Source organism: Pieris brassicae, chromosome 8, assembly GCF_905147105.1.
Source record: "Pieris brassicae chromosome 8, ilPieBrab1.1, whole genome shotgun sequence".
NCBI lineage: Eukaryota > Metazoa > Arthropoda > Insecta > Lepidoptera > Pieridae > Pieris > Pieris brassicae.
The window spans coordinates 2,661,200-2,673,785 of record NC_059672.1 but is presented as its reverse complement, the minus strand read 5'-3'; the positions used below and the strand labels follow the sequence as shown (position 1 = coordinate 2,673,785).

The 12,586-nt window shown below is 34.0% G+C and overlaps 2 protein-coding genes across 3 annotated transcripts; one reads left to right on the top strand and one right to left on the bottom strand.

The window, feature by feature from the left end:
* Positions 1-122: 122 nt before the first annotated feature.
* LOC123713174 (transmembrane inner ear expressed protein) lies at positions 123-6,405 on the bottom strand. The gene is made up of 4 exons (XM_045666720.1): positions 6,240-6,405; positions 4,589-4,741; positions 3,709-3,795; positions 123-286 (listed from the first exon to the last, which is right to left on the bottom strand). The coding sequence occupies exons 1-4, from the start codon at positions 6,364-6,366 to the stop codon at positions 123-125; spliced, it is 531 nt and encodes a 176-aa protein (XP_045522676.1). The 5' UTR covers positions 6,367-6,405.
* Positions 6,406-7,037: 632 nt separating this feature from the next.
* Positions 7,038-12,554, top strand: LOC123713632 (UPF0047 protein YjbQ). Of its 2 annotated transcripts, XR_006754221.1 has the most exons (5): positions 7,038-7,404; positions 7,555-7,691; positions 8,583-8,711; positions 9,070-9,213; positions 9,737-12,554. XR_006754221.1 is itself a non-coding variant. In XM_045667390.1 (4 exons), exons 1-4 carry the CDS (start codon positions 7,248-7,250, stop codon positions 9,142-9,144), a joined length of 498 nt encoding a protein of 165 aa, XP_045523346.1. In that variant the 5' UTR covers positions 7,038-7,247; the 3' UTR covers positions 9,145-12,554. The 2 variants fall into 2 exon arrangements, 1 of the variants encoding a protein (XP_045523346.1); XM_045667390.1 differs by having other exon boundaries at positions 9,070-12,554.
* Positions 12,555-12,586: the final 32 nt, after the last annotated feature.

Sequence of the window (12,586 nt, the reverse complement as noted above, 5' to 3'; positions counted from 1 at the left end):
AATATATTTAATTTCGATAAAATTTCTAATATATATATGTATCTACAATCATCTTTTAAATTCATTAATATGTTTTTCTACTACTACTATAGCATCTTAAATGATTCCAATAAAATGTTATATTAAAAGTCCATTTTACCGGGCGCTGTCGGTGAAGTGGGAGATTTTGGTTGGCTGAGCTTCGATAGGTTGGCAACTTTAGTCGCGAATTTGACGAAGTTGAGCCCGGAGTTTGAAGTCTGAAGATCCGGTTTTTGGTCGGGATGGAATGATGTTTCTAGAGAACCTAGAAATATATAAATGAGATGTAAGCTGTAATATTTATGTACGACTACAATTTTGAAAACGAAACGAGCGATCATGTCGTTTGACTGTGATTGGTTGGGCAATTCCCTCTTACGACGCTATGCAATGTTAAGTTTTTCAAAAGGAATGCGGATGGATCAATTGCAGCTCACTTCAGCAAAATGCCCTTCCTTGTTCCTGCCTACCAGACTCGTAATCGTGCTTTGTTTCATGTTCCTCAACACTAACTATGCAAAAAGCTGTAGCGGACATACAACGACTAATATTTAAGCCCAGACTTGTTCTGGCTATCACGGTTTATGGTTAATATACCTTGAATTAAGAATATGCAAAGCGCAAAATCACCTGCATCATGAGCATACCCCACATACACACCTTCACGTACTTTTACACAATCACACTACACAGCCAAATTAGGTATCTCTTAGTTAAATGTATTGAATAATTTTTATTGTTTGGTCCCTTTTGTAAATTTTGGAACCTTTTTGTAGGTAAATATTATGTATACCATCTCTGGCTATATTATTAGTGTAATTATTTGTTCATATATATATTTTTTATTAACTGCTGGGATTACATCTTCAATAGAGAAAAAAGACTGCCGTTATCGCACCGGAAAAAAACCTTTACATGTTTATCCTAATAGAGTCAGAAACCCATGGTTCTGGTGTATCCATTAAATTCATGTGTGCTGACGTTTTTGTGAATAACGAATCAATTACAACTAATTCTCAAAAACAAACGAACAAAACAGAGGTTTTCGTGGGAAAACGTATCTTTAATGCATCTTTTAACAGGAATTAAATTGGCTTTTCAATTGCTAGGTTTAAAAAAAATTAGGACCTGGCTATTTTTAGTATATGCTTCAATCACTTAAGAGATCGAACTTAAACATTTTATAAAAATATTTGTGACTGTAAAAAAACAATTAAAAAATCTTTCTGATATTAAGAACCCGTAAAACGCATACTTTTATCATTCACTGATCAAAATTTGGGCTTAAGAAAAATCAAAAACATTAAATCAACGTTATTACTACTTATTAATTCTTAAAATTTAAAAAAAAACAAAAAAAAATATATTGGTAGATCAAGTAGAATACCGGAGGACATAAGACTAAAAGGTCCTTCGGGTCAGAATTAAATTCAACCATTATACGTTAAGGTATATTATAAATTAAATAATTTTCGTATGCTAGCAGTCTCGCAACTCATTAGGCAGTAACCATATAAAAGTAAAAAGATCATTCATAATATAACATTTAACTTTTGCTTGTATTTTAAATTTACACTTTTAAAAATGGGTCAACTACTTCTGTATGGTTTGAAACGGAACCGTACCGTTGAATATAAGAGACTTTAAACAAAAGAAACAAGCAGTGCTTATATTTTAATAAGTAGGAATCAAAATCTTCACTTGACACGTTTCTCAAGTAGCCCAGTGGTAAGCTTAAGGCACTTACGGCGATGTTGCTTTGTATCAGACAATTTTATTTATATTTTAAATAAAGCCTCTAAAAATATCAAATAGGAAGACGTTTCGAGTGTATTGCCGCAGTCGTATTTTGATCTGAGGTCGAGAATACGGAATTCTACCTGAATCTCCGCGATCACAACTGAGGGCTTTTTAAGGCAGCTTTTGTCACGCACTGGTGATGCGTGTATGTGGAACCAGTTGCCCACTAAAGTTTCCGAATTAATACGACTTAGACAAGAAAGCGTATTGTGTCAGTGTCTCGGGGTGGACTGCGGTGCGCAGTGGAGAGCTGGAGCACTGAGGCGTAATAACAATTAGTTATGTAAAACAATAAATTAATGTAATTATATATAAAAAAAAATTAAATTAATGACTTGGCTTGCGATTAAATTTCAAAATCATGTACTATATACATTGTCGTCATAAAATGAATAAAAAGTGATTTTTTTTCTATCGAGCGATGTTATATAAATCGTGTATCGATCTTTCAAAATGGATACATAAACTACTCAACTCCACCATATATGTTTTTCCATTCGCAAAAATGAAAATAAACAATGAACTTTTTGGGAGTTTGGCTACCGGATTGGTCCTTAAACGCACTTGCGATATTGAGGTATTGAGTGTCCATGGGCGGTGGTATCACATCAGGTTAGCCTTCTGCCTCCTGCCTCCACAGTTGTATAAAAAAACATCTCAGAAATTTGACAGTGTGTGAAGAGTGTTTTAAGAGTCCATCGAGAAGAGAATCAATACTGTATAAGCTGTTTATTTGTCGATCTATTCCTCTAACGTGTACACTATATTAATTATAACGTTTCGGTGCTTTATTAATAAAGATATTTTAAAATATAAGTGCTTGAATCCCAATTGTCCTTGTATGTTGTATTGTCCCAAATTGTATTAACTATGATTTTTAACATTGTTAGCATTAGTAAGTGTTCGTAAAAATCATCCCGCATACTTCTAACAGACACGTCAGAATTTCAGTATTTTCATTCACTAGTTCAGTAGAATAAAACCAAACAAACATGCAGCCATGCTATACGTACATTTGATGACGTCTTTAGCGGTTATATTAATAGATATATATTTTTCAAGTATCACATTTTTTATTCAATTTACCTAGATGCTCTCCTGCCTTCCTCATGATCAAAGGATAAAGGATAAACGACCGTTTGTTTTTTTTTAAATAACGAGTTAAATCATTTACCGTAACAGTAATGTTTATAAAAACGAATTAATCTATTGCGAGTATCCCTGAGGTAGGTTTGACATCAATGGACTTTGTGTGTATGTGCGCATTTAACATTCGCTCGAAGGGTGAAGGAAAACATTGTGAGAAAACCGGCATGCCTTAGACCCAAAAAATCGACTGTGTGTGTCAGGCAGAGAAGACTGTTCACCTACTTGCCTATTGGATTAACAAATATATTTTTTATTAAAGTTGCCAATTCATATATCCACAGTATACAAGCTATCTTTTCAAAAATATATAATAACTAGCTGCCTGCCACCGCGAACTTCGTTTCTTCTTAGTGCCTAGCCTACCTCTTCAGTAGCGAATTCGAATGAGAGATGCCCAAATGAAACAGATAAAAAAATCAGAGGCCTGCAAGGTTGCAAAGCCACTGGTAGATATACCGGCAAACTTCTTGAGCATTAAACAAGGGAGTGGGGGAAAGTTTGCGCATCGTACACAGCGCGGGACACAAACATCGACTAATTTATCAATCACGCGATCGACATGTCACTCTCCCGCCTCCACCCCCCGGCCCAGTGATACCTAAAAATGTTTGCCGGTATCTATAGTAGTTATAATTAGCCTAATAAGACAATATTAAAAGTCTCTTTCCAGCTCAGCGTAAACATAATTTGACAGAAAGAGACGAATGAACATCTTTTAGTTTTAAACATAATACTCACTCAACTGTTGGGGTGACATGATAGAACTAGGCGGTGATCCTTGATTCTCCTCCATCGAATGAGATGTTTCGTGCAGCAGTTCCAATGCTAACATAAAATGTTATATTAACATTATCTTATTAAATATTAGAGATTCGTTGACTCCTATTACGGTATTTATTTTAGATGTAAGCTCGCAATATATCAGAAATTTAATAAGTACAATCAAAACCATTCATGGCGGTCCAAAAAATCAAAGGTCTCGGTGGGTAAAAGTATTAGGTACTTAATAACAACGTCATCAGCTGTTACAGCTATCAGTTTTTACGACCACATATGAGTAGGCCCTTCGATGTCATAATAACAGATTTTGACTATACTTACTACTTTTATAGATTTACGCATCTGCTATATGTGATAAGCCTATCAATATCGTTACTGAAATATAGTATAAGTAATAGTTAATACTTTAGGTTAGAATTGGCAGGGCCTATCTCTTTTATCGATCATTTTGAGAGCAAGTAGTTGTTTCAAGTGTAATGGGAAGATATGTTTTTCCGGACATTGACCCATAGGATTAGTTATTTATTTATTAACACGTTATTGCATGAGTATTAAAAAATAACCTAAAAACCGTGTACTTTTTCATATTGTCCTGACCTTGACGTTTTGACTTCTTTGTTTTGATCCATTAGTTCTGCCTTTATAACCTACTATACCTTATCTATTTTTTTCTCACATTCATTTAATTATATCAGTTGCATAATTTGTCTATGCAACGAAATGTTAATAAATAAAAATAATAAACATCTATAATAAGCGATCTCTTCTAGGCAGCCCTATAAAATAATAATAAATATACAAGAGGCGTTTACGCACGGAGGTCAACAACAACTAATACCGTCTTTTAAAGAAATGGTGTCCATTTTGGAATCCTGGATAGTCTCCAGCTGTTGTCTGAACTTTCTCGTTATTCTTCGACGTTTGTAATCCGCTTCGATCTGTTGCTTCGTACGAGGAATGCGGAAACGAAAACAGCAACACACCATTACGACTAGGAAGAAAATATTACAGATAATACAATGAAGTCCACTTACGTCAAACACGTTATGTAGAAATTCTTTTGTAAAAACCACTAACACATCAAGTGAAAGAGACTAGTTGTTGTAGTTGTTGTTGTTGGTAGTTGCACATGACACAGGGAATTAGGATTGCATGTGTCCTAGTGTGGAAGATAGTGCAGTTTCTTTTTAACTAAACATCCTTTTTTTATTATGTACAATAAAGATTTATCTTAAGAAAACACTTTTAAACGGATTGAAGCTAGCTATTATTATAAACTTATAATTATTTACATAATTTTAAAATTAAATTTTTCCAACGTTTCGCGTGCTTTACAGCGTGCGTCACGGTGACCACGCACGCTGCTTCAATCCGTTTAAAAAGTGTTTTCTTCATGTGTAAAAGCTATGTTAACAAAAGACAATACTGAGATTTATCTTTCTTTCATCTTTTTTCCCTGAATAGGGAGTGAAAATCCAATTATTTTACCTCCGTAACTCCAACTATACGAAATAAAATTGGAGAAATCTTCGGTCGAGTACAAAAGATGCAGCAGTTTAGATAACTATCATGTTTTTCACATAAGCAAAATCCTTCATATCTGATAACGACTTCATGCTGGGTCCAATACATTACCTCTGCTTGCAAGTGTGTCTTGTTTCTTTGATAAGGTCAGACTATATAATACACCTGATAGTGTTAGTCTTTCAAACGATATTAATAATTGCTTTTAACTAGATATAAAACCGTTCGTAAGATTTATTTTTATATAATTTGTAAACCAAAGATAGTATCGCATACTTTTATGTTTTATTAAGAGGCTCAGTTCATTGTGTCTCTGATTAATTAGTATTTTTAAGATAAGACACAGACAGCTACTTGGTATTCAGCAGATATTTATCTTCTAAGTACAAAGCTCTTAAACATGTTATTGCTATGACTTCCAGAGTTTTAATCACATTATATATGGCTTTTTATATAAGTAATATATACAGTATGATTTTATAATATTTATTTATTTATTTAAGCGGACAATCATAAGTCCGTTTAGTTAGTATTGTTCTTCTTTGCACACACAAAGCTAATAATTTTGTACTTGTTGTAAAAAAAAATGAAAAAGTTTTTTTTATAAATAAAAGATTTCTAAAAGATGTTATATGCTTGTTTGCGATGATTCAGACATCTTGAGGAACGCGCTCTGTGTGTATTTTTTATGGTACTACTATATTCAAAATAAGATGACTGTATAAAATTTATTTAGGATAAGTACATTTTATTGAAAACCTAAAGAAACTAAAAAAAAACAAGAACAGAGCGAACCAAATATAAAAAGGTCGACAACGCACTTGCGAACCTTCTGGCAGTGGGAGTGCCATGGTCAGCGGTGTCACTTGACATATAGTTCCCTCACATAACGTTCTATAAAAAATACCTATAGTACATACAGTATGAAAGATCCTTATATTTTATTTTATACAAGGTATACTTACTTGTAGTCGTAAGACCAGCTATACATAAAAACATTATTTGCCACACTCGCATTTCACCTATTACGGTCCGTTCGAGCCATTCCGGTTCTTCTGAATTTTTTATAAGATCCATTAACGGATCCGCCATAGTAATTGTAAATTTGTAACAAGATCGAGGAAGATAATCGCACCACAATTATAAACAAACTAGGACAACAAGACCTGTTTCGTGTCAAAACACCTTGGAAAGAAAAACTAATTGTCCCAATTCCATGGAGTGTTTAATAGCCGCACCTATTTTACGTTTATTAACCCACGGCACACCCAACTTTATATGAAAGCTACGTTCTATATTCAAATACAGTTATAGTTATTTTTTGTTCTTATAAAATGAAGTAATTCCAGTTTAGCTCAATTTTCTCTTAAGTCTCTTAATAACCTGTAGTATCAGCATTAGTATCAAGTTGAAACCTTTCTTGAATAAAAATGCTAAAAACAATATCAGTCAAATTTCCCGCGCTCTGTCAAGTGTTGCCATAATAGGGAGAAAAATATTTACACGTGTTTTGAGAAAGGGATGTCAAATACATACACCTACCCCATATACCGACTACTCAAAAAATTTACAAAAAAATACATTTTAAGACGAGAAAAAACTGAAATTATAACTGCCGTAACCGTGTAGAACGCCTTTTTTGTTGTTGCCGCACAATGTCCTTTGCACAGCCCATAGAACCGTTGGACCAAAATGACAGCCGGCATTCTTATTCACTGTCAAATTCGATTTTCTGAAATGACAACACAAACTCATCTCCTTTCTCTTTCATTACGAGACTGTTTCACTTTCCCGCAGAAAATAGGGTGTCGAATCTGTCCTATAACCTCAGTTATATTTATTACAATCTAAAGATTAAAAATGTATCATTTATGATAATTGTGGTTTGTTTTGTGCAAAGATTGTTCTAAGTAATGTTTTGTAATATCGTTTGTGTTCTTACGACCACTCTGTAGCGTTTTAAAAAATTAAATATGGCCTCAAACCGAGGAATTCAGATCGGATCCGCGTGGTTCCAACGGAAACTCAATTTGAGGCCGCAGCACCGGGGCGTGCACTTGGTTACGGAAGAGATCCTCAAGCAGGTGCCTGAGTTGTCGCAGTTCGCTGTGGGGCTTTGCCATATACAAAGTAAGTATTCGTCGATGCTGCATACCCTCCCACTTGAAATAATTATTGTGGTATATTTGTAATATTTGTTGTTATTAGTAATTTAATTTTTTTTGTTGTTTGCTGAGTTGTAAACTTTCCGGTAAAGGTTTTCGTGTTTGATAATTTCAGTAATGCACACATCGGCGAGTCTAGCGCTAAACGAAAGTTGGGATCCCGACGTGAGGGATGATATGGAAATGATGCTCAACAAAATAGTGCCAGAGGGTCTTCCTTACCGCCATTCTTGCGAGGGCCCTGACGACATGGTAGGTTAATTTCTATGTATTCTTAATTTAAAGTATTTATTTCAGTTTGTGGGTACTGTACCCAATCATGTGTACAGTACCCACAATTTGAATTTAGAAAAAATTCTTCAATTGTTTAAAAATATATTCTAACCTTATAACTATTATATTATATTCTTGTAAGATTCTTATGCTGTGACTGTTGCCATACAATATTTCTAAATTATTTAATATTTAGATTATCACTATATGTTAATGATTATTAAGGCTTAGTTAAGATTTTGCATTACAAATATTATGTTGCTTATTAGTGGTGCTGTAATATATGTTCAATGTGAATGTCAATATTATTAGGTGACATATATTACAATAATTATAAAGGCTAACAGGTTTTCTAATAAGAACTAATAGGGTATATGTTGGAGACTAACAACATATATCCCAATTAAGGTATAAAAAACGTTATAAAGTGCAACTAATAGAATAGGCTAGGCTAAATCAATATAAAATGAATTTCTTCTTAAACATAAAAATTTCAAAGATGTCTTCTTGACCTTGGCTTGTTATCAGTGATAAGTGTTCTCAAACAACAATGCTTGCAACATGTTGCTGTTATATTTATGTTTTTTGTCTTTTAAACATCAAAACAAATCCTCATAGCTGTCATGTCTTACCTATAAAGATCATAGACAAACATAAATAATAATATAATATTATTGTTGTTATATTTAATGGTTTACCATGAACTAAACTCAGGACAGTGTTTGCAAGTGCCAAGTGTATTTATCATTGAGTCACAGGGTAGTAATAAATCTAAGGCATATACAAAGGATTTAGTTATTTTTTTTGTATTTAGTTTCTACTAATACTAGTCTACTGATAATAAATTTAATTAAAAAAAATTATGTATAGCCGGCCCATGTGAAGGCATGCTTTCTGGGTTCATCGCTGACCATACCAATCACAGATGGAAAATTGAACCTGGGCACATGGCAAGGAGTCTGGCTCTGTGAACATAGAAACCATGCCGGCAGCCGAAAGGTTTGTTTACCATGTTATTTAAGTTTTGATGAACTAAAATAAGTTTTTAAATTTGCTTAACAACCCAGTACTGTTAATCTATGTGTGGTTTGACTACACATCATAAATTAATATTTTTTATCATTATAAAATTCAGCATTTTATGCTGGTGTAATAATAATGTATTAATTAAATTAATACATTTTAACCCAATAATCAGTATTTTGTTTTAGTGAAATTTGTCATTCAATCCAAGAGTCCATGACAAATTTTTCTCAAGAGGCAATAGCTACTAGTTTTTTACGAGCAGCTGTTACTCGCAAAACCATAGATAATGTTGACAATATGTAGGGTTGCTATCAGTTAGAATTTGTTTCAGGTGGTAGTCACACTGTCCGGCTGCCCCCGCGACTCTCCGCTGTCACCAGTGTCTGTGGCGTCTTGCTCCAGTTAGGAGAGGGGGGGGGGTCGCGACCCCCCACACTCAGTCCCACTCGCGACCTTCCTCCAAAAGCACGAGGAGGTAAACCTCCCAAAGCATTTTTATCCCACAGAAAAGAGATCTTTCAGAGGTTCATATTCACCAACCAGCTGTCGAACTGTCAATGACATTCAATATTTTTGAATTTGGAATATGACCTTTGAAGATGCCGAGCTCATATATGCTTTAATGTACGGTAACTAATTATGAGAAGACACCACTAATTGCATGATATTAAGAATAATCACAGCCCAAAAGAGCTTCTTATTGCTTTATATGCTTAAAGATGTTTAAGTTTAATATGAAAGCTTATAATTATTTCTAGTGCTTTACAGCATTTTGGCACTTTTCTCTTTTCTGTGTTCGAAGCCTACCTAGAACCACAGTACATGTAACAAGCAGTGACTCAACTCTAGCTTTAACGCTTCTATGCTTTTGTTTTAATTTCATTGTTTAATTGCGCGGTATTTTTCATAAATTGCTTTTTCATACAATAAATGTTTTATAAAATAGATTTAAATTGTTTAGTTTGTTAATTGTTACGTAATTTTATTAAAATTTACAGGTCCTAGAAATTCACGTGTCAAATGAGGCTGTATTAGTACTAACAATGAGGTTGCCGGTTCCAAAGCTGACCTTAAATTATTTCCTTATTTGAGTCTGCACTGATAGACATCGAGAGGCCAGAGCTCTACGAGAGGCCTGGTGTTAAGTTCTATCTATTAGTGCAGATAATTAGAATACCCATATGGAATTGAGTTACTGTTTTAATTATATGTACTGTTCCTAGATGTTAGTTCTTATTCTTATCTTCGAGCGACAATATGTACATAAGATTAATATTTTGTTAAGCTGTGCATGGCAGTTTGAACAGCATTACGGCAGGCCGCTTCAGTGCTCATGCATATTTCATACAGGAACTTATTACTATTTCGCCTTCAAGGCCAACCGTCAAATTGTACCAGTGACCAAGTTTACGTTGAATGAAATATGCACGGCTGTCGTCGCTTTTGTAATTTCATTTCGGATATTTTTCATAGGAATTGAATTGTTTCGTTGCCTTCCATTCCTGTGACGAAGTGCCATGCCAGACGTTTATGTTAAGTTCCAAAGGACCCTTATTTGTACATAGTTGTGCAATTTTAATATTATAAATAACGGTTTGTTATTTCGAAGAGCTCGCGGTCATCGCTTGCAAGTTCCGTTGACGCTTCATCACTCCGGTGTATTTATATTCACTATTGCACTAGTTCAATTTTCAACTAACAGGGAGACACAATATTTTTATCATCACTTAGATGTTTTATATCGATCAGACACTCTAGCGACACCAACTTTATGCACCGGTTATGGTCAGACGTGAGGGCGTACGTTAGGTTATAGGCTAAGCTACTTTCGAATCCCTATAGGCTACTTGTAACGATTAGTACGTGAGACATGTCCATAGCTTTAAACGTATCAGATCCGTTGTATCAACGGTCCCGGGATAACGATGAGCTACTGACTAGTGTAGTATATCATTATTCTTAAGGTAAAGTGCCTCGTTTTCATGGGGCGATTCCGATTTCGTTGCTGCCGCTCGCGATAACGGACGTGATTGACTGTACTCGGCTTCCTCGTACCATACATTTTCCAAACCATATTGGCTTAATTCGTCCCGATTTGTGGCGTGTGTGTCTAGTTGTATGTCTTCCTATGTAAGTTCCATCATCAGGATTAGTCTTATCTGGTATTAATTCGTAATATTTAAACGGTATTAGGGTCACACACTGAGGCATTCACAATAATAGGATAATAGAATGCTTCGAGACGTATCCTTGGGCGGCATAGTGAAATATAGATAAATATATAGAACATATGTGTAGTTTTGTACGGACTGTAGTTATAGGGTGAGGTTTTTCTAAACATTGGGGTATACCAGAATGTCTATTTCGTTACGAATATAAATTGCACAAATACACTCAACTCATAGATATTAACGTTAGGATATGAATGCTTAATAGAAGCGCCGCTGGCTGTGGAACGGCTGGCTCAAACCATTTGATTTCTATGAAATAAATTTTGAATAGTTTGGGCACGGGTAGGTCGTAAAAAAATGTACATCTAAAGAATATCGATCTCGAAGAGATCTGGACGTAATCGAAGGCATTTAAGGATGTGTTTGGGGGTTCGGAATATACGCACAATATAACGTCGTACAGGTTAGAAGTGGGACTGTCATTTGTTTAACACTTTGGGGGTCGTTTGTCTTTTGTTTTTCATTGGATCTCTAATATTGTTTAATTTTTGTTTTTTATATATTGTATTGGTTGGTGTTACATTTTTTTTTATAATCATTTTGTTGTAGTGTAAGCACAATTTAAACGGTTAGTTAATGGTAGGTTTTCGGGCGTAGCGAGAGGATTGTTAAGTGCTTTCTTGAAATCTGTAAATATCTTTTGCATAAATATAAACGTTTAACGATGTATATAGTATTTCACATGTATAAACTGTTCGAATGTATGTGTGTTAGATTCGCCACTGCCAGAAAATATGCCTGTAATATTATACTTTTGGTCGTCGTTTACATTCCCTTAATACATTCCGCATTTGTTTAGCTTGTATGGTCCCAGGCTGTTATCGACAACGAATGTCTAGTCTACCTAGTTTTGATTGCTATTCCAATAATCATGCTTTTAGGAATTGTCCAATTTGATATCAACCTATGTACAATCATCATTTTGCTATGTATATCATTTTTAACCATTTTAATATAAGTGAAAAAAATAATAATTTTGGACTTGTATTAAAATATACGAAAGTACGTGTAGGTAATTAAAATTATAAAATAAATATTCGATATAAACGATATTATTTGTATTTCTTGGATACATTTTATATTAGAACACGAATATTCAAATAAGGGCACGAAATTTTTTTCTTGATATTACATAATTGTATCAGGCGTAGATCTAAATCTTGTAGAATAATTGAATGAATACATTTACGTGTAATAACAACAAGGATTTAAGAAATTCATAAATTATAATGAAAATGGTCCTTCGCATAATTCGAGGCCGGATTTTTGCTTAATTTATTCAATTATTCTACGACTTGTAACATTTCGGAACTTGTCTAAATCTAGCTAGATCCGCGCCTGTGTATAAGCGATTGTTTGCACATAGAAAAATGAGGTTGTAATAGATAATCACAAGACAAATAATTTGTGTGTATATTATGGTTATGAATTTATACCAATGTACAGATTTTGTCAAAAATTCATTTGGTTTGCGCTCAGGCGTCGGTGACGCAACGTCACGATAAATTAACTGTAACATAACTTGTACAATATAAATATTATAGATCCACAATTATGAAAGAGATTAAATATTTGCAAAAGTTAATAATGTGTTTTATTTATCGAAATATTTTAACT